The 23584-nt window shown below is 43.8% G+C and overlaps 1 protein-coding gene across 1 annotated transcript in view; it reads right to left on the bottom strand.

The window, feature by feature from the left end:
• Window positions 1-19654, bottom strand: part of LOC146186215 (cytochrome P450 3A24-like) — a 30979-nt gene extending 11325 nt beyond the window's left edge. Inside the window, exons 1-10 of the mRNA XM_084607101.1 lie at window positions 19587-19654; window positions 17621-17717; window positions 17487-17539; window positions 17297-17390; window positions 12554-12670; window positions 10843-10931; window positions 9797-9942; window positions 8692-8807; window positions 6840-6969; window positions 79-239 (exon numbers count right to left, since the gene is read on the bottom strand). Of these exons, the coding sequence (XP_084463227.1) occupies window positions 79-239; window positions 6840-6969; window positions 8692-8807; window positions 9797-9942; window positions 10843-10931; window positions 12554-12670; window positions 17297-17390; window positions 17487-17539; window positions 17621-17717; window positions 19587-19654 (1071 nt within the window). The remainder of the gene's footprint in view (window positions 1-78; window positions 240-6839; window positions 6970-8691; window positions 8808-9796; window positions 9943-10842; window positions 10932-12553; window positions 12671-17296; window positions 17391-17486; window positions 17540-17620; window positions 17718-19586) is intronic.
• Between the last annotated feature and the right edge of the window lie 3930 nt (window positions 19655-23584).

The following is a 23584-nucleotide window of genomic DNA, read 5'->3' as shown; positions in this document are numbered from 1 at the left end:
ATTAACAGGGCGAGGCTAAAAAAAAAAAGCCTTTTGCAAGAGAACAATGACCACTCCGCAGAAAAGAGACCCTCTTACGTGTTTGCGGAAGCACTCGTCAACCTCTGCTCGTAGCTTGTCCTGCACATGAGGGTTGACGGCAAGCAAGTAGGTGGCGTACGCAGCGGCTGCGGAGGAAGTGTCTTGGCCCGCCACGAAGAACAACACGCATTGCGACAGTGCTTCCTCTTCAGTCAGGTCTTCACGGGTCGTGCACCCGGGCGAAAAAAGGGTATAAAGTTACCTATGCGCATACGGTGCCATGAAAAACCATAGAAAAGTATGCGTAGACAGCCTGCGCCCCACAACGTTTCTTTAAACGTACCTTCCAAAAACATGCGCAAATTTATGGGCGCGATCATTACGTGAGGTAAATTTTCTGGGAAAAATTTTGTAGTGCCGAAAACGCAAACAGGTCGCAGGTCAGACTTCTTAGAATAGATATCTCGATCATAACCAAAAATAAAAGTTGAGTAAGGGTTACCTTTGTAGTAAATGCACACATTGCATGCACATCACATGAATTGCACATCCCCTTTTATTTTTTCTCATTCGATATTCTCATCATAGTCTGAATCCTCACCCTCCTCTCTGTCATAGCTGCATAATTCATTGTCGGAAACCACAGTGTCGTCGCTGGGAGCATCTTCCGAAAAAGCTTCAACTTAGCAATTATTTTCATACCATAGAGCCTCGACTAAGGCTTGAAACAATTTTTAGGCGAAAGCCTTTTTTGTCTCATTGTCGTTGTCAGCAAGTGTCACGCTTTTGCGGAAGCTCTGACTGGTCGAGACGGAATGACGTCATGAGGTCACACACCACACAGTATGGCCGAATGCGTGCCTCATATGGCCATATGCCAATTAATGACCGATAAGTATTTAATTGATGATTACGAATATTCAATAACCAATTACTACTTATTACTGATTATATATAACGACTAATAATTACTACTTACGAATCATGGCTTGATAATTACTAATTAGTGCCAATTGCGTAGTTGGCTAATTAATTACTATTCAGCTCACCCGGTAAAATCAACCACACAACCGTAAACTTAGAACAACTGCGAAGGTACAAGAAGCATAAATGCACTCGCAGAATGTGAAAGAGTAGTCGCTCGCTTTACTCGTAGCAGCGTTCATCGCTCATATGCGCAACAGTCGCGTAGCAGAATGCAGCACTCAGGCTTTCGCCTTTCGTCACTTTAGTCGCCAAAATGTCCTCGAATTTTTAGCCCCTGATGGTCGCAACAAACGCAAATGTGTGCATACACGTCTGACCTTACTCAAATTACTCGTACATTCACTTAAAAGCACATAAACATAACGTTAGCACCAAAAATATGTTCCGAAACATGCTCATAATACACGAGCGGTAACGGCCAAGCACTTCGCTACTGAATTCGTTGGCCAGTGTGACCAGGGATACGTGTTTTATGTCACAAGAACATATTTTATATTTGGCGCTTGGATTATTCGAATTTCTTAAAAAGCCTCATTTAATGTGAAATAATGGCAACCTTTTGTGATGACTACTAGGCTCAAAAACCTTTTTGATGCAGCACACACACACACACACACACACACACACACACACACACACACACACACACACACACACACACACACACACACACACACACACACGCACACGCACACGCACACGCACACGCACACGCACACGCACACGCACACGCACACGCACACGCACACGCACACACACACACACACACACACACACACACACACACACACACACACACACACACACACACACACACACACACACACACACACACACACACACACACACACACACACACACACACACACACACACACACACACACACACACACACACACACACACACACACACACACACACACACACACACACACACACACACACACACACACACACACACACACACACACACACACACACACACACACACACACACACACACACACACACACACACACACACACACACACACACACACACACACACACACACACACACACACACACACACACACACACACACACACACACACACACACACACACACACACACACACACACACACACACACACACACACACACACACACACACACACACACACACACACACACACACACACACACACACACACACACACACACACACACACACACACACACACACACACACACACACACACACACACACACACACACACACACACACACACACACACACACACACACACACACACACACACACACACACACACACACACACACACACACACACACACACACACACACACACACACACACACACACACACACACACACACACACACACACACACACACACACACACACACACACACACACACACACACACACACACACACACACACACACACACACACACACACACACACACACACACACACACACACACACACACACACACACACACACACACACACACACACACACACACACACACACACACACACACACACACACACACACACACACACACACACACACACACACACACACACACACACACACACACACACACACACACACACACACACACACACACACACACACACACACACACACACACACACACACACACACACACACACACACACACACACAGTATATACAGGGTATATTTACGCTAAACGTAACCAGTTCTCTGCAGACACCTGAGGCTAAATAAGCGCTAACCGAGACGAAGCAGAGAGGGCCACGGCGCTGACAATCAACCATGTTTTATTGCACGTTCGTCGGTTTTATTGCACGTTCTTCTTTCGTTCGTCATTCGTCTCTGTTTCGCTGTTTTTTAGCCTTGGATCATGCACCAACCAACCCTGGATTTCTGCCTTTTGATCTAAAGACATACTGAGTCTAGCGGCCAGGAACCAGCTAAGAGATGTTGAGTCCAAGGAAGTCATAAAAACTGCAGCTTTTCTTATTACCTTCTTGGTCGATATTCGTGCTGCCTAGATTAAGTAACCAACATTTTGCCTTCTTTATAATTTATCAATAATAGAGGTCAATTACGGAGACTTTTTAAACATTAGCCTTAGGAACGAAGTGTCCAAACAGAAGTTTCAGGTCGTCGTCAAAAGCAGCTGACTATAACATTCGCACGAAGCTTTTATTTCACACGTTTTATTTCACACGTTTACATAGCTTTTATTTCATATCGGTCTTATGAGACAACAGTTGCATATAATAATACTAAAGCCCCCACATCTGATCTGCCGCTTAAGCACTGCAAAAAGCATCCCAGAGGATAAAATGCGCTTCGCTTGGAAGCGCCTGTTCTGGGCGAAATATATGTCCCAGCGTTTGGTCACGTGGGAGGTTCGTTTTAAGGCCGTAAATTAAGCTATTTAAGTGGCCCCTTAGTGCAAACATTGAAGCAAGCTGTTTTTGAACATTGCCAAATGTTTTAAATTAATAAATGCTCTATTCCCCGAGGCAGTATTAACAGGTTCTCTCATTAACTAGATAGTCAGCTCATTGCTCATTAATTACCTTGGAGGAAAAATATTACGGCAGCGCGCTTACGTCTCCTGAAGAGCGGAAACGGCAAAAGCCATTCTAATCGACAATTTTTTATTACCTGCTTCTTAATTATTAGCAACAGTGTGAACAGCAAAGCGACAACTGACGTTGGAGAGAGAAATTTCCGCGAAGAATAATAGGCTGTAGGGAGTCGAGACGCATACGTAATTCGGCAAAAACACTTCTGAAATGTTGTTTTTTTTCGCCTAGACCCACCGTTACAAACACGGAAGCCATATATTCAAATCCATTATTATCCTTACCAACGGCATCGTCATTGTCGTCGCTACTATCATTATTATCACTATCGCTACTATCAACATTACCAACTAAATGCACTGTAATTGTCGCCGCTACTGTCCTTCTTTTTCGTTTTTTCGTAATGACGGTCCGTACAAATAGGGAGCCACATACCAAAATCCAAATCCTTCAGCTAGACAAAGAGAATTACGATCTTTTTCTCACAAACGCGACGAGGAGCCGTGGTTTGTGCGCTCGGCTGGAAATCGAAGGGGATAAAGATTCGGTTCCCGATGAACTCTGCAGCCATACGTCTGTACATGCTACTCACCTGTGGGCACTGACAGGCTACTCAATTCCACAGCCCTGAGTTGGTTTCACCAGGCCGAGACAGTCCGACTATATTAAAAGCTAGTTACAATTAGCTGGGACAGCTGTCCTTTTTCGTTTTTTCGTAATGACGGCCCGTACAAATAGGAAGCCACATACAAAAATCCAAATCCTTCAGCTAGACAAAGAGAATTACGATCTTTTTCTCACAAACGCGGCGAGGAGCCGTGGTTTGTGCGCTCGGCTGGAAAGCGAAGGGGATAATGATTCGGTTCCCGATGAACTCTGCAGCCATACGTCTGTACATGCTACTCACCTGTGTGCACTGACAGGCTACTCAATTCAACATCCCTGAGTTGGTTTCACCAGGCCGGGACAGTCCGACTATATTAAAAGCTAGTTACAATTAGCTGGGACAGTTGTTGATATTCACCGTCACATGAAACACATTGCACCTTAAGAAACTCTTGAATCAAATACAAATGTCTGCATATGCTTTGCGCTAAATCAAAATATTTCGAAGACATCTCTAGAAAGACGTTCTCGTCGTGAATGATTCTAAAACCTTTGGCTCAGGACCACGTTAGGCACATATTTGGATTCAAGCAGTGCTGGAATCACAACACATTCGAGCTCAGTGTTAGCGCCTTGTGACCCTACATCATGCGTTTCCGTTTTCGAAAGATTTTATTTCAGTTATCAGCCTGCTGCGTTGGGTTGTTCGACGGCATTGACATATGACTCCAGAGTTCAAGTCCGCTGAATCGAATCCATACTGCGGCAGCTAATTTAGGTGGAGGCGAAATGCAATTTGCTCCAGGTCCGCGCTCTGACTCGAGGCGTTAAAGGGCCCACAAAATCATCATCATCATCATCATCATCATCGGCCTGACTATACCCACTCCAGAGCGAAGGCCTTTCCCATTTTCGTTCAAATAACCGGGCCTCTGCGAGCTGCATCCACTTGACCCCTGCGAACGTATTAACCTCATACGCACACCTAATTTTCTGCCGCCCCTGCTACGCTTTCCTTCCCTTGGAATCCAGTTTGTTGCCCTAAGAGACAATCAGTTATCCTTTCTTCGCGCTATATGTCCTGCCCATGCCCATTTCTTCTTCTTGATGTTCATTAGAATATCAGTGACGAGGTATTTCTCTGACCCACTCTGCACGTTTCCGATCTTTTAACGTCATCCCTACCTTCTTTTTTTCCTCAGCCCTCTGCGCTGTCCCAACTTAGGTAAAACCCTCTTCTTTATCTTCCACGTTTCAGTCCCATAACTAAGTACAGGTAAGATGCAACTGTTGTATACTTTCCTCTTGAGCAATACAGGTAAGCTGCTAGTCATAATCTGGGAGTGCTTGCCAAATGCACTCCAGCCCAGTCTTATTCTCCTTGTTATTTCCCTTTCATGATCCGGATCTGCGGTTGCTACCTGTCCTAAATAGATATATTCGCCGACTACTTCCAGTGCTTCGCTAACAAACGTAAACTGCTGTTCCTTTCCTAGGCTACTAAACATTACCATAGTACGAAATGGTACTAACTAAAACTTGAAAACGCTCACGAGCAATAGGTGTCCCATATCGGTCGTTTCCGCAACGGAAAAACGTTTAAGCTATCTTTATTAGCCTCGAATTTATCGGCCATCGAAAATGATGCTACATCCCCCCCCCCCCCCCCCCCCCCCGTCAGCTCAGCACATATCGAAGTGCAATGAATAATGAAGGAAACAACTCACGGCGGCACCCAATCACGCTCCGACCTGCCGGTCTCTATAATTTGTCTATAATTTGCGAAATGAATTTGCAAATTATAGACAACACGCAAGGCTGTTAAATTTGCCTCACTCAAAAAACTACTCACATAAATTTATTTCACTAGAATATAGCAGCAAGTACCGCTTCAGGAGCCGTATACACAAGAATGTTCCAGCTGATCGAGTTGCCATTACTGAGTATGGCCCACAAATCAGATTTAAAATCAGGTTTTTTAAAAACTTGGCAGATATTTAACACGTGACAACTTTGAGATATTCGTTTTCAAATGCTTCTTGTACTCCTTGTTTCCAAATCTCATGCAAACATTCTTATGCGATATTTTTGATTGACAGTACAAACAGACTTCCCGAGTTCTTTTTTTCACCTTTCTACATTGTGCCTTCCAAACCAACAGCTTTTCCCTGTCCGTGTTAGCAGTATATGGTGTAGATAAAAGACGAGAAACTCCTTGCTGCAGATTACATTTAGAATTTAGGCACCTGTCTTTCGTTTCATAATATGTGCGTCTGCCGTTGGGAGGGAGGGAGAAGGGGGAGCGCATGTTTGTAAGGGTGTGTAGGTGATATCAATTAAACAGCTGCCTGTGAGCAGTTCAGGTAAATAACTTTGCATCCAAAGCATTACTTAAACACAAAGTTCTAATTGTGTTAAACCCTATACATATTGAAGGGGTAGGCAGCGAACGTGATGGTTGGATGGCATCCTCGAGGCGCTGCAGATGAAGTTATGTGATGTTAGGAAGATAGTGGGAGACCGGAAAGCGTGGCGTGATATGGTTCATAGGGTCAGGAAACGCCGGACACGACTGAACGACTAAACTCAATTGATACATATTGAAAAAATATCATACATAATATACTCACTTTTGATATTTTTGGGCATCAGTTGAGGAGTCTCAAATTCAGGACTGAGGCTTTCCTGGCTGGCTTTTGTCGTTCCTTCTTTTGAAATTTCTTGGGCATTCAGCATCATTTGCATAAAATCCTCCTGCCGCTAGAGTTCGAACACAAGGCAACAGCCATAAAGTAAAGCGCCTGAATACGGTGGCAAAACTATTTTGAGGCACGAAGAACAAGGTGTGAAGATCTGATTTTTTAAAAGAAAATAATGCCACCGACGACTCGATGTCTGTCCTGGCCTTTATCACGAGTTCACCAAAATATTACCACAAGAACACTAAATGGTTACCCCGAGATTTACTAGCAACGGAAGCATCTTTTTCTGATGAGCAACAGCCCCAAATTCATCAAAAAAAGGTAATTTGAAAACTCTTGTTGTGAACGCAAAACGTGTTGCCGTCGTCCTCCTAATAAACACTTACATTAGGGTATTTCCTTATAAACTTCCTAACTTCCTTTGCCTTTTATCAGAGCTTTATCGCGACCAGTCATGGTTCCGTATTTTTTAGAAGCAAAATCAAGACTTTAACTATTTGGTAAATATCCTATCAGATACCTACTAAGGTTTAACTATCAACTGGCAGTATCGCGAATAAATAAATAAAAGAACTTTTGCTTAGACTAAGTGCTTCCGTCCTTTCTGCGGGAAAAATGGGGTTCAGTACCGTTTCCTTTTATGAGGGAGTATAGACGCCAATGTTCGAAGCATCGGAAGGATTACAATTGATTTTCTGTTTATAGAGATATTCCCCAAGTAATCCCAACCTGTCACATTTCCGCAAAGATATTTTAGTTTATTTCAATTACAAGCCGGGATATTTCCGCAAACATATATTTAGTTTAATTTCAATTAGAAGCCCGGCTAAGAACCCGTTTTGCAAAACCCGTCGGCAGTGACATTTCTCTGACGAAAACGACGTGTGCATAGATAAATAACATGACGCCATCAAACAACTATGACGTAGAGTCAGCAGAGCGATGAGCAGTGTCTGTATTGAGTAGGTATCTTCATGGAGTTTGTATCTGTATCGTGCTTGTATTGAGTGTGCACCCTTGGAAAGTTCTGCTCGCTTGACTCGATCGCCTTTCCCATTGTCCTCGTTGGCGCATGTTATAGTCACTCCAACTGGCGTCGATTCCGCAGTCGGCGTGTTTTCCGAACAGAAAGCTTGTGTCTACTTTGTACGCGGGCACGGACCCGCAGATCGGACTCCGCAAAAGGGAAGCAGAGTTTACTCATTTCATTTCACGCCTGACTCGTACAACTTGAGACTGGTCTATAGGTGACTGCTTGCTGTACTCGGGTATCAATGGCATGCCTACGCAAGTGCGGAGCTTTCGGCAACGGCGTCTACCACAGGCGCGCCAGGAAGCGAACTGTACTGTTCCTCGCGCCTGTCCTAAACGTCGAGGCGCCCGTGTGCTGTGCGATATCAGTGCACGTTAAAGAACCCCAGGTGGTCGAAATTTCCGGAGTCCTCCACTACGGCGTCTCTCATAGCCTGAGTTGCTTTGGGACGTTAAACCCCACAAACCAAACCAAACCAAACCTAAACGTCGCTATACATAGCCAGTTTCACATTGCAGCGGATGCAGGCGGTGCTCCAGAACTTGCTGGCGATATAATGAATGTTGGACGTTCGCACCGCTTTACTGAGAAACATATCCCACAATAAAATGCATTCGCGATTCGCGCAATGCCTTCAGCAGTGCAGCAGGAGTAGACGCTTGGCGGGATCGAACCCGGGTACTCCGGCACAGTAGCCGGGCGCCTTACCACTGCACCAACGGGGCGGCGTTGCAGTATAGTGCTTACCTTATTGCTTTCCGAGCGTTTTTTCATCATTTCACTTGTTGCAGCTTTGTAGAATTCAAAAGCAGGCTTGTTGAAGCGGGCTTTGTGGAAAGTTTCGCCTAATTTCTGAAATAAGACTGAAAAAAAAAAAATTGCTCCACATACACATAACTACCGCAGCAGTCATCTGTAACAGTTCTACACCCATTTGAAGTACAAAGTAAAGGATTTTCGGCCCAATTATTTTTAAGAAAACAGCAGTAGCTTGCGTCACCGACAAGGCGAACTGCAGGCGAGTCAAGTTGCAATTTTTGCACTAATATTGAGGCAGTTGAAACATACGTTGTCCTCGCGCATTGTAATGAGCGTTTATTACCATTCTTCCTATAAGGTTTCTTTTTTTTTTTTTTTTTTCAACAAAGCTTCAGCAGAATTTGAACAGAAATACTTCCTATACGTTAGCTAAAAACGTTGTATCACATGTACTCTCCTCTTTTCAACTTTGCATTAATATTAAATACTTAAAGCAGACTGCCCCGATCAGAAACATTTCACACACACCTAACGGACGCCGTAATAAGCTAGTTTAAATAAGCGGCATAATGCAAGCCTTACGACGGACACTACGTCTGGATTGAAAATGCTTATTTTAATTGTTTATTGGGCATTGCTACACACAAAAAGGGCGCGGGGAAGGGGGAAGGGGCGTGAGCAACAATAATAAAATCAAGGTTGCGAAATTAGAATCAGACATTCACTAATCCTTAGTTTTTGCAAGACGACTCGCTTGCTGCCAAGGCACCATTTTTTCATATCGCACTGCTGTTATCTGCACTCTTGCATTTAATTGTTTATTAACTTTTGCTCTTATTTAGGGCTACGCCATCTACTAACTACGTACTGATTTCTAATTGGAGCCAGCATGTAAAATTTAACTCGACATATCTTCAGTAGCTGGCGTCACTGTAAGCAAATTTTTTGAACAAAAGGGTGAAGAGAGTGTTCGACCGACTTCCAGAAAGCGAGCAACAATTCCTAGCCACTTCCTCAGTCTGACAAATATGAGCATGAAAAGAATAGCTAAATTACTATGGTGTCATGGAAATGGTAGTGAAATCATTCTAACCTGAGAGCACAATCCGCGCTGTAATAGGCGTAAAAAATGCGTGTCTTGCGCTCCGAACGAAGGTCTCTTCTTCGGCAGACTTCGGTGAAAGCTGGGCCCCGAAGGAACACCTTGCGACGGCCTCAAATGCGAAGTAACCATAGTAGCTTTGGAGACGAGAAACAAAAAGAGGAGACGTTGGAATTTGACTTGCCATTTAAGAGAGTAATGATTCGGTGTGTGCATACTTCACCCTTTCAAGGCACACGATCTGTCAAGGTACTGAACGCGGCACTTTCTATCCCAAAAATAAATGTGTATCCATGCATTCTGTATTGCGGTGACAGTTGTTGGCAAATTGTTAGTGTTGCGTTTATTTTACATAATATCATAAGTTTTCTTAATTGATTCATTAAACACAGGGTCGGTTAGGCTGCATAATTTCGGCTGAGAGCTCATTTTATCATCCAGCGAACGAATTCGTTCTTTGTTTCTCATTTTGTTTATGTAGCCATGAAAACTATGCTCTGTTGGAATACTAACAAAAATGTAATATCTTCCTCCTAGTGCTCTTTGAGCAAAGATTGGGACCTATAGGGTACTTTTTTCGTGATGTAATAAAAGAAAACTTTCTAGTTTCTTAAATAAGAAAATAAGACCACAAAAGCGCACTCTTGAAAAAAAGCGCGAAAATGCTCTTAGGCTCTCAATTACCTGCAGGTATTCTTCGCAAGGCTAGTAATCCCAGCAGATAACATTGTACTCTTTCCTTCACCTTCCCACTAGCCGCCGGCGAGGCCATCACAGACTGCGCAGTGAAGGGCACTGTCCAAAAACCTTTTCGCTCGCTATTAGCGCCTTACAACTCCAAGTAGGGTTAGTTTCTGGGTTTAAATTACGCCGCACCTGATAACCAATGAACATTTTACCTTACAGGTGGCTGGATGAGACTAAATAATTACCTGTTAAGTTATGGGCCTTTTGTTTGCATTAGTAAGCACGCCAAAAGTCGAGCAGTAAGTAAACGACATTTAAATGTTTTCTAAAATGAGAACAGTCACTTTTACCCCCTGGTGTCGGTGTCTTCTGAGCGCATGGCCGCTTCCTTGAGCCGCTCGACCAACTGCACAGCGCACATATCAACGGTGCCTTGCATCTGTAAGCAGAACGAACTATGCATTGAGGATTTATTTGCATTTATAGGCCACGCGCTAAGCGAATTAAGCCCGCTAGTGAACATGGCGAATCGTCACCTCGAATATGCATGGCCTCAGTCTAAGAAGCATTTTAAATCGTGTTTAAAATAAAACATATATTGCCGTATATCACTCCTCCAGACAGATGCAGTCAATTGAAATGTGTGATATGGTGACTGGAAAACATTCCAGCCTTATACCGCACAGTCGCACTGTCTAGGCGGATGCTAATTTAATTGCCGCGGACTGCCATAAAGAGTCAACGAAGCATTCGTGGCAGGTTTTATGCTTCCCATTTTGCTAGCAAGGTGCAAAAAATGTTTGGAAGGCGTCTTTATTGACGTGACTTGCAGTAAACTCTGTCATAATCAGTCGAAGGCATGCTACTGAGTGAAAGGTCATTCAAGGACATGGGATGGTGAATATTGCACGCCATTTCGTCAATGAGATCAGTGCCTCTTAGCTGCCCTTCTCAATCTCCCACCCTACCGGCAAGTGACGGTAAGCGCATTACCTCTACTTCTTCTTTTCTCCTCTGTACACACGCCCATTCCAAAAGTGGGGAATTGGCCAGGGCTCAGTGCAGGTACAAGAAATGAATACATTACCTGAACTTAATCTGTAGAATATATCACTTACGAATTACAAGTTCGTGTTGGTGAAAACATTTTTCGAAAAATTTGATGTTGAGGTAACAGTAATAAAAAATAAACTCAAAATAAGAAATGCAAATAAAACTTGTAAGCAGAGAAGCACTGGCAACAAAGTCTTCCCGTCGCAAGGTGATACCTAAAAACAGCGTAATGAAACAAACTGCAGAGGGAAGAAAAAACAGCATGGTGATAGAACACCATGCGTGAAAACAGCATATAGGAACATCGGCGCAGAATCAAAACAACGTACTGGCAAAGCGGCACAGGGAAGAAACGGCACACTGAATAAACAGCAATACGACCAAACAACAGCGCAGTACGGTTGCGGGAGTGGTAAATGGACCACTGGACCACTTGGCGGAAATCTGTAAGTCCGCTTCTCTGCAAGCTTGTTTTCCACCCAAACGGTCTCGTTCCCAGACGCCAATCGCATTATTTGAAGCAGCGAGCAGAGGGGAGCCCTCCTAAGTACACTCAGAAATGTCCCCTGTTGACTGCAAGATGCCTCTGGTGGAGGTGTTGGAAGGGTATCATGTTCGAATGCCATCTCTTTATATGTAAAACAGAGGCTGAATGGTGAGGGATTGTCCAGCGCCTTGCTCTAGAGAGTGACTAGGTTCGGCCGATTCGTCACGCTCCTCCCTGCGAAACACCCGCGACTCGAAATTGTAATTGCGCCATGGAGGAGCGTGCTTCTTTCATTTTTTTTTTTCAATAAACGCTGCACGTGTCCTCTGTTAAAGAGGCCTTTTGATTTGAAAACAAACCCTGCAGAGAAGCTGGCTTACATAGTTCCACAAGGGAACATTTGCGGAACTCTGTAAATCAGATAATCCGTTCAAAGTTTTAATAACTAAGTATAAAGCACGAATATTATGGAAAACAGGTAAGTAACCGTTCACTTACGTTAAATAGCAGATACGGCTTACCTTTCGCAATTTTCCTGATGTGAATGCTGCCGTTGACGCAGTTCTAAGCTTCTTCCATTGTTTAGATTCAGCGTTAAGCATCATGTTGGCCAACAGCGGGTCGTCGTACTTGAATATCTGCAAGGAAATTTTGTTCTTCTGAATATTTCTGTAAATGCTTTCCCGCTAAATGTATTCATGTGCTCGATCAACCGATTAGTTATATTTCAATAGCTGTATATTACGCTATGAAGTTTGCTAAAGTTGTTACAGCATGAATGGCCAGGCCGCCGGTTGTCTCACTTACAAAAAAGTCCAGATCAAAAACAACTGCGCATTTGCAAATAGAACATTCAATAATACGATAGGAGTGCAAGTAGGCTCCACATATATTAGGTCTTTGTTTCCGGAAGCCAGCTTTAGCATGTCATGAAGTCGATATAGTAGAACACCGAATGAGTCATTTAGGAACATATTACGCATCATCAACAGCAGCAGCAGCCGGATAATACGCACTGCAGGGCGAGTGCCTCACCCATAATCTGTCAATCAACCCCGTCCTGTACTAGCAGCATCCAGTTGACCCCTGCAAAGTTACTAGCCTAATTTTCTGTCACCCTCTGCTACGCTTTCCTTCCCTTGGAATCCAATTTGCTACCCTTTGCGACCATCGGTTATCATTTCATCGCACTACATCTCCTGCCCATGCCCATTTCATTTTTTTTTTCGATTAGAATGCCATCAACTTGAGTTAGTTCTGTCACCCACTCTGCACGCTTCCTTTCTCTTACGGTTTTCAGTTACATAATTTTACACCTTGTCCTCAGTTCTACGTTGCAGCCCCGTAAATGAGCGCCAGCAAGAGGCTACTGTTACATACCTGCCTCTTGAGTGATACCAATAAGATGCTTGCCATAATCTGCTAGTACCTGCCACATGCAGTGCATCCCAACCTTAGTCTCCCACTCATTTCCTTTTCGTGGTTAGAGTCTGCGTTACTACCTGTCCTAAGTAGATATATTCACCTACGGCTTCCAGGGCTTTACGACCTGTTTTAAACTACTGAATTCTCTTTCAATGCTGTTGAATATCACCTTGATTACATTATTGTCTATTCTGGTGGTAACGTCATTATTGATCCTATGAAATTCTTCCCCTTAATTACTTAACGTTTCAATGCCGTCAGTGAATCGCAGTTACTGAGATAGTCTACAAACCCTTTCCTAACTGCCCCACCCGTTCCAAGCCTCTGAACACTTGCTCTAGGAAAGCTGTACGGGTGGTGGGGGGGGAGAGACCTGGGGAGGGAGATTGTGTCTCTTTGCCTAATGCCTTTATTTATAAGAATTTTATTACATTCTTTATGCAGTACTGTTGCGGTACACTATAGTACAGTACTTTCAAATATGGCACACCTACAGCCTGATTTAGCAATGGCTGCTGAGGTTTCGACTGAGTCAAATGCTTTCTCGTAATCAATAAATGCTATTTTTATGGGCTGATTATATTCCCAGCATTTTTCATCACCTGGTTGGTAGTATGAGTATAATCGATGGTACAATACCGTTTCCGAAAACCAGCTTGAGTCTTTGGTTGATTGAAGTCTAAGATTACCCAGACTCTAGAAGCGATAATTTTAATTACCTCGTACGTAACGAATATAGTAAGCCGATTGGTCTGTTTTTTTTTTTTGTTTTTTTTTTCAGGTCCTTAGCGTCCCCTTTTCTTGTATTAAGATAATGTCAGCATTCTTCCAAGATACTTGCAGCGTCAATGTCATCAAGCATTGCCTATGAAGGGTGGCCATAGGGGTTTACAGATTAATTCCGTGTTATTTATGCACACCATTTTTTTTTTTTGCGCAGTGTCTTTTCTTTTCAAAGCACTTATTGCAATAGGTCACATACTTTTGTGTTCCTTGCAAGAAGTTACCGGTTGACCGTACTGTCACTTCTCAGACGCCTTATATGCCTAATGGCTGCGACTAATTAGTGTGCTGACAACCGTGGCATCGCCGTCTCCGGGCCTGGAATTCCGTCTAGCTGGTAAGCTTGTGGTACTGGGTTACATTTCCTGTAGCAAAGATATCGCTTCTGACATTCATCAGGCCGTGATTGCTGGCTAAATCATCGGTTTTTCACAAACATAGGCACAAAGGAAGCAATGCAAAAGTGGCTTCAAAACCTACAGAAATCCTTCAACTTTAAAGTAATACGCAAACCTGTAGCCAGACGGTCAAAGGCTTTAAAAAGGAAGATATCTGTGTAGAAAAATGATGTACAGTGTTGGTCGTAAGTTCTCAGGCAACAGGATATGCGTTTCAGTCATATTGCAGAGCAATTAGGACACTGCCAAATACAAGAATCTGCTCGGGGCAGAAGCGTCATTGTCACCTCTGAACATCTTGTCGGCTTCATAGGTGCATTAAGTGCCCGATTATAACGTTCAAAAGCAGAATCTGCATACGGCCTGGGAGCTTTTGACCCTGCCCATTTCGTACGTCTTCCTTTGATGAAACAACTTGAGGAATTGTAGATAGTTTTAGCGTATTCTTGTATATCGGGAATAATAGAGAAGCAGAGATTTACAAGAAAAACTCTTTTCTAGAAATTTTCTCTGTTATGGCCACATCTGTTGAAACTGGTACATTTAAATCATAATATTCCTGTTCACGAAAATCCTTAGCACGTTCACAAGAGGTGCGAAGCTCTGACTGTAATCACCCACTTCAATGAAAATCGCTTGCAAGTGAACCGTATTTCTCGGAAGGCTTCCTTTCGTTTGGTTTATAAGGTCCCAATGCGGCTCGATATATATCGGGAATGTCCTAATGAATACCACCGGATTATTTAGAACAACCGTAGCTATTTAAGCGGCACTGGCCACGAACAGTGCGTGAATGCCTCATACTTCGTCTCTATATCGAAACGTAGCCGCCGCGGCGGGAGCGGATGTAGAGACGCTCGTCATCAGATAGAGATATTCTCATGACCCGCCATGCCACCAAATTTCTTTCATCTGTTCTTTTTCTCTCTTTTTCCTTCTCTTTCTTTGTTGATCTAATTCTTTCTTTCATTCGTTTTCTCACTTCTTTCTTACTTGCTCTCTTTCCCTCTAGCCTCAGGTTTTTTTTTTTTCTTCTTTCATTTTTTTCTTGTACACCGTCGATTTATTTTAAATGCGTAGATTGAAACACGAAGCTAGGATGTCGCCATTTTTCTTGGAGATTTAATGATCTTCTTAGAAACACGGTGGGATTGATGCTCGTCCTGGGAATTTGTTTTACATATGTGCTAGACAGCGCGTGACCCAGACGTGACTGGAAAGAGCACGAAAAGGTACATGCGGAGGCTTCCAATTGTTTATTTCTTACTGTTGTCATGTGTATGACGAACATACTAAAAAGTTAACTAAGGCTTTTAAATACACCGTGTGCGCAGCTCATTGAAATCAACTAGGTGTAAACAGCCGCGGCGTCTAATGTATAGTAGCCTTCAATATTTTTTTCGCTCTGCAAGGTTTATTAAAAAATCTTATTAGCAATTTTTCTAATTTCTTGTTTAGAATACAAAGTTCCAAAACTTAATTTTTTATGTATGTTGAAAACGAGACGACTGAAACTTTTATACCAAGTTACTCCGAGAAAATAAAGTTAAACTTTGCCGGGCTGAAAAGACTACTCCCATACTGGAAAGCCTTTAATGGGGCAAAGGTGCAACTTAGGCGTCCCAAAACCAGCTTCAAAGGTAGCGCTTTAATTGTGTGTGTGATATAGGTGGAATTCGGCCCAGTACCTGGTGACATGGTAGCTGCTTTTGCAGAGCAGTAAATAAAGCTTCATAAATGGTACCTTTGAGCAAACGCTGCCGCTAGCTGTTCTTCAAGAGAGTCTACAACTTTTGAATTGCCATCTTATTCTTCAAATAAACAATTAAATGCTCAGCTATTTGGTCTTTGCTGATTAATCGTCATGGATGAAGAAACATTTCACCCATGGCCACATGACTTGCGGGAACTCTCGCTCGTTTCACAGGGTTAGGATACTCGGCCGCTTTTAAGAATTCGATTACAATTATCTAGGACATTAACTAGTACCCATACATGCAAAGCGGCAGCGTGAAATTGAAAAGCAAAAATCACAGTGAAGGATACGCAACAATAATACTAATTTCTTGATTAATGCTAGCCACCGATAAATGTGTTATTTTCATCGTAGCGTCATCGAAGACACATTCACACATCTCTTATCTACATGTGGAGTATTAATTTCCCCTAAGTCGTCGGTGTAAGGAATGACGCAGTTTTAGCTATGTCTGACTTTCTCATAATAAAGGATCGCGATATCGACTATCGCAAAGAATTTTGACAACCTCAAGGTGCGTTATCAATGAGTGTCTTCTCCTCATGGGCTGGGTCAGGAACATCGATGAACCACTCAGCGCACTCTTAACAGGCAAAGTCGCGTGTGGCACTTCCCCTGTAGATGGTCGGTGGATCGCGTTCTTGTAATTTCGAAAAACTGAAGCAATTGCCAGCTACGCACGTGTACCTGCAAGCAGAATTCTATCGTTTATAGTAAAAAAATATATTTAAAATAAGGTAACGAGCTTACTAGTTAATATTGTTTGCCAATTTTGTCCGTCAACCCTGGTAGGACTGTTCTGCAACTGTCTAGGTAATTCAACTAGTATATTGCAGAAATAGTGGTGGCCTTCACTTACGCTCCTGGTATGAACCGTAGGAATTCGACAAAAGTACGCTCACCCTTCTTTGTGACTTCGCGCTATCTTTAACCAGAGCAATCCTGATTAGTTCCGGGTCAGCGACGAAGAGCACCGGTTTCCCATCCTCGAAGGACCTGTTTGTAAATCCAAAGTGTTTCATGAAAGTTAGAGGAATGATTCTAACGACAGCTTCATCCTTATATGTATAATTGAAAGCGAAGCCTCTTTACCCAAATAGGCGTCCGTGTTTTTTGTAAAGCTCTTCATCTGCAAGGTGCAAGGGCTGCAGAAAAAGCAAGAGCCTATTCAGGAAAAGTTTTCTCTCTTTTTTTTTTTTTGCGTCAAAGGGGTAGTTTTCGCTCACCTTGAAAATATGTTTAATCTGCGGACCGAAAAACAGGGAGAACTTCTCGTGTGGAACACCCTGGTCTTTCCAGTAATTTCGGTACCGGGAAGCTCGGCTGGGGAAAGAACAATAAGAACGTAAGGACACTCGTGGAACCTAACCTTGGCCCGAGCTCTAAGAAAGGGGACAAACACGCACACATGGCTAATTTTGTTTCTACTTGTGAGGATACACGTGAACTCCGCTCTCTTTCTTAGCCTGCGGCGAAAGCGGCGAAGTCACAAGAAGACGCACATGCGCCACGAGGGTATACGGTACCTAGACATAAGGCGGAGGTGAGAGAAAGCACCTACTTATTTCCCTCGCTCCCCATACAATGCCGAAAGACGTCAGGGCACCGCGCACTTGGGGAAGGGTGCACTCCAAATCCAACGAGGGACTAATTTCTTTGCGTTGCGCAATATCGGAAGGGATAAAAACAGGTGCTCGCAACGGGAGACGTTTTCTTGCCTTTCAGCGCATAGTTGGATTCTAGTCAGCTTCAAAATGTAGCAATGATAGCGAATTGGTTTCGCCAGCGTTTGACTGCAGAATTGTTCTACTTCCAGCCTGTGAGCGGATTGGTAGGTGGCCCTGCGCAGCTCCGACCTTGCGGCACAAAGAACCTTGCTTGCGAAAGCTCGAGCTGCAGCATCAGGCAACGAAGTCCCGAACTGAAAACCTGACCAACCCCGCGCATAACCCAAAACCCAATTTCCAAAATGAATGTATTATATACTATTACTACTACTCCTGCCGGCCTACTTCAATCGTATGTGGACACTTTTTGTAACGGTGGCATGCATTAGAGTCGGATAAATTATGCTTTAAAATCTCTTGCGAATTGGGCGACACTAGTTCGACTGAAACCTCTCTGCAGGTATGCGCAAAGCAAACGTAGCGGCAGGGTAGACAAGGAACAAGGAAGAGGAGAGGCTAAATAGCGTAGAGTGGCGGAGAGGAAGAGGATGAAGAGTACGGTGCGTCGGGCGGGATATGACAGGATAGGAGAAGGGGAGTGGGTGAAGATTAGAGCGCGGCGATCAGAAAGAGGAGAGAGGACACAAAAGCGGCATGGACTGCGGCTTGATACACCAATTTAGGTATACGTCTTCATCTTACCCTGTTGCCCAATTCTTGCCCGATTCCCCTGTGTGAGTGTGTGCCATATGTTATCTGGTTGGCAGTCGTGGTCTAGCGTTACCTGCCGCTTCTGCATTTCTTTGTACAGACGATGACATGTTCATGTAATGCGCAGTAGAAAACCAACGCTAACGCATGTATGGTCTTCAGAAGGCTCAGCGCGAATGCTCGAGCGTGTGACATCGGCGAATTTAAGCGACGTTCAGCGCTGGCCACCCCGCCGCGATGGCGCAATGGTTAAGACGACCGACTACTCTACGGGAGTTACCGGGTTCGATCTCGCCACCGGCTGGTGCGTTTCGATGGAGGCGAAAATAAGAGGCGTCCATATGCTGTGAAATTCAATGCACGTTAAAGATTCCTAGGTTGTCGAAATTTTTCCACATCCGTCCTCTACGGCTCCTCTTTCTCTCTTTCCTTTTTCACTCCCACATCCTCCCTTTTATTTCTTAGGTGTCTACAGAGAAAGTGTGACAGGTACTGGCTCTTTCATTTCCTGTGAACCAATTAAATTACAGTCCACCTGCGAGCCTCAAAGGAAGAATGATGGTCTCATAACTTGTATTAGTTCAGATTTAGCAATTAAATTCTCGCGCAAAACTAAAAAGAGTAAGAGAATAGAAAAGTTACATTGCGAGACGTTAAAAGGATGTAAAAAAAAAGCATTTCTCATGGTCCACACCAATATCTATAAAAGGCTTGACACATTTTAATATAGAAGCAATGGACCTGAAGCAATATGAAATTTCCAAGAAACAATTATACAAAAAATGAAAGACAGGGGAGGCCTATTCATACTCACATATAAAGGATCACGACCATTGTAATTACCAAAATAACCCAATCTGGAATCCCGAATATAGCCGCCATCTCAGTATGGACTTTTCGCAGCGAATTCCTGCACGAGCACTTTGCCCTATATCCGCTCCAGGAAATTAGCGCTCAAGTGTACGGCTGGATGGCTTCCCGGCTCTTATACACCCCAGCCAAGGGATAAGTACACTCGCCGATTCAAGACATTTGTCATGCTCTCCCTGTACTATCGCATGCGAAAGCGCTTCTACGTGACATTGGACGATGGCGATGATACACAGGCCAGCATCCTCGAAGCGAGTGGGCACCGCATCAATGCCACAGTAAAGAAAAGAAACAAAAGCACGAACGTGAATTTCAAAAATAATAATCAAGTAAAGATATCCAGTTACTTAAATAAGCAAAGCTATACTACAGATAAAGGTAGTGGGGAACATAAAATCTGAGCGCAGCTGCAGAGGTTTTTGAACCAGTCAGTAACGCACGGAACACGCCGTGTTGTAAATTCTGCAGCGGCGTTTGGCGTCGGGGACGACGGCACGCTCTGGCGGCTTATTAACCTAGATCTCCCTTGACATATGGATTGACCTCGTTTTCACGTCTCATGACAGACAACCGTGTCTGGCGCGCTTTCTTTTGTGTGAATTTGTCCAATGATCTGACGGCAAAATCAGCCAGTTCTTGCTGTTTCAAATCTTCCCTTTATTGACGTGCGTTGGCAGCAGAGCAAATGCCCATCGGTCTCGCACACAAGTTATAAAGGCTCAAATCCATGCTGGTTCACCAAAGACTACGAATATCCAGCCACAGGGCAATGTCACACTGGACTTTTTAAGTACAGTATTCATAGGTGGGCGGATTCACTCATGAGACGAATCACTCAGGCGCACTTAGGCTGACATTCAGATCTGAGCCGTGAGTGATTCTGGACTAACAATCGGGTCATGATCTAAGTCGTGAGTGTGCGTTCACACTAATGTTCAGATCTCAGCCTATGGGAATCTGGACTCGCAATCAGTTCATAATATGAGTGGTGTTGAGTTCGACCTAATAAGTTCCTATCAAATTTGTTCAATCCTTGGTCACAGGTTGAACAGTCATGATCCTTTGCAGTTGGTAAATCGGCACTATTTGCTCATTAGACCATAGCGGATACGAGTTACCTGTGTACTTGCAATAGTGAATAAGCTTATGGACGACCCGATAATACAGAGCAATTTCACTCTTTCTTTTTATAATTTTGGCCATGACACCTTATGATAGTTAATTGCAGCATTTATTCTCGTTGGCATGATCTAATGTGATGGCTGCATAGCTCTTCTGTTCATATTTATTTATTTATTTCATAACGTTTAACTACTGGTTTAATGAGTTAGCTGCTCCTTGGTACAAAACTATCCGAACGAGCCAGGCGATACCTATCCACAGCTAGTAATGATGTGCTGTACTGATGTTAGAACCCACAGTGTAGCAGTATGCTTAAAAGTTTTTAGTTACGCCCACCACAACGGTCTAAGAACTTATCTCGATATTTCTGTCTTGTGTCATTTCCCTAACTGGCTAAGCTGTTCCATGAAGTCACAGCATAGTGATCTCGCGCCGGTGATTCAAACTCAGTCCGGTATAGTAGAAATTTGACTTCGGCCGTTTGGACCAAAATCGATGTTAAACCTAATTCGACTACGTCGAACATGATGGCAACCTCCAAATTGGACCCGGGCCACCCTAAATTCGGCCCACCCATCCCACAAATTTCTCCTCAGACCCTTTGGGGCAGAACGGGTGCCCGCGATGGTGACCTGCCAACTTAGTCCGGGCCACCTCCAAATTTTTCCCACCCACCCTAGAAAATCGGTTTTGGCCAATTTGTATCAAAATCTAAGTTCGTTCATACTGAACATTTCCGACATGACGGTGACCTCCAAAGTTGGCCGGGGCCATTTTCAAAATGTGGCCCCGGCCATTGCCAATAAAATCAGTTGGGAGTTGGCGCTTCGTCCCGTCACTTACCTTTGTGTTTGTCTGTTTTTTGCGCCTTAAACTATTTTAATTATGAACCAAAACCAACTAGCCCAGCAGCAAGTGCTTTTAGATTTCCAAAAAAGCCTGTGTTTTTGCACTATAATTAGCTTAACGGGAATATCCCCTGCCATTTTTATTCTTTTCCTGTAAGCTTTACACGTGTTCAGTTCTGAAGAAAACAGTTCCATGTTACACATTTTGGTATTTATTTCCTGCCCTTCTCTCTGTGCTTTCTGCCAGCCTATGTGCCGTTGCATTGAGTGCTGCTCAGTCCGACGAGGTGATCCTTGTTTAATTATTGCGTTTGTTTCTATTTTAGTACCTACGGGTGCTGCTAGTAGTGATGGCAATGGAGCAAATATTTCCGCTCAACAGCAATGGATATGGTAAATAGAGCGACAGACTGACGACAGTAGTGACTTGCCGTCAGGACACTTGATACTAGTCGCTTAAAATGAAACTATGTCAGCCTGCTTTATTCTTTAGCCGCTCGTCGGGCAGATAATAAACTACATTGTATCAATGCTACGGGGTAGGCAAAGTTTATGCTTAAAATAATTTCACGCTGTCAAAACATAAAAATTAGTATCACATTTAGAATGCGCAGTCAGCAGTAAGGGTTCATGGTCGACAATATCAACTGATTTGATCTTCTGGCCGTCCAAGGAACTCTCAAGAGTCTCCGCCAGCACCACAATTCAGAAGCGTCAATTCTTCGGCGGTCAGCCTTCTTCACAGTCCAAATCTCGCATCCATTCATCACACCTGGAAACACCATAGCATGAGTTATAAGGATCTTAGTTTGCAGTGTGATGTCTCTGTTATAAGGATCTTAGTTTGCAGTGTGATGTCTCTGCTCTTTAATAGGCGGTCAAGGCTAGTCATGGCTCTCTTTCCCAGAAGCAGGCGTCTCCTAATTTCATGGCTGCAATCTCCGAGATAATCTTGGAGCCCAAGAAGAGAAAATCTGTGACAGCTTCCACTTCTTGTCCTTTGATGCTCCAGGACTTAATAGGGCAAGACGCCATGATGTTTGTCTTTTTAACGTTCAGTTTAAGCCCAAACTTCTCACTCTCTTCTTGTACGCGCATCAGAAGTCTCCAGAGTTCCACTTCACTTTTTGCCATTAAAGTGGTATCATCCGCGCATCTAAGGTTGTTGATACGTTTCCCAGCATATCTTCACTCCAGATGAAGACTCGTCCAGACCGGCCTTCCTCATGATGCACTCAGCCTATAGGTTAAATAGGCAGGGTGACAGTATGCAGCCTTGTCTCACTCATTTCTCAATCGGAAACCAATCAGTAAGACCATGCCCAGTTCTGACATGTTGCCTCTTGCCCTTCATACAGGTTCCTGAGGAGATAGATAAGGTGATTTGGAACTCCCATCTCTTGGAGAGCTTGCCACAATCTGCTGTGATCTACGCAGTCAAACGCTTTCGCATAATCAATAAAGCAGAAGTAGATGGAAGTGAACGCGATGGTTAGATGGCATCCTCGAGGCACTGCAGATGAAGTTATGTGATGTTAGGAAGTTAGTGAGAGACCGGAAAGCGTGGCGTGACATGGTCCATAGGGTCACGAAGAGTCGGACACGACTGAACTGAAACTGAAGATGGGTTTCTGGAACTCTCTTGCTTTTTCTATGATCCAGCGAAGGTTGGCAATCTGGTCTCTAGTTCTTCTGCCCTCGGGAAACCAAGCTTGCACATCCGGAAGCTCCCGATCCACATACTGCTGCAGCCTACCTTGGAGGAATTTCAACATCACCTTGCTAGCAGGCGAAATAAGCGCGATCGTGCGGTAGTTGGAACAATCTTTGGCACTGCCTTTCTTTGGAATGGGGATGTAAACTGACCTCCTCCAATCCTGTGGCCACTGCAGGGTTGTCCAAATTTGCTGACATAATGTATACAGAATGTTAATGGCGTCGTCATGGTTGAGGTTTTGAAGCGACTCTGCCG

Source organism: Amblyomma maculatum, chromosome 6, assembly GCF_055883805.1.
Source record: "Amblyomma maculatum isolate TAMU_Amacu chromosome 6, ASM5588380v1, whole genome shotgun sequence".
NCBI classification, from domain to species: domain Eukaryota; kingdom Metazoa; phylum Arthropoda; class Arachnida; order Ixodida; family Ixodidae; genus Amblyomma; species Amblyomma maculatum.
The sequence above is the reverse complement of the archived record's forward strand: the minus strand, read 5'-3'. Positions and strand labels throughout refer to the sequence as shown.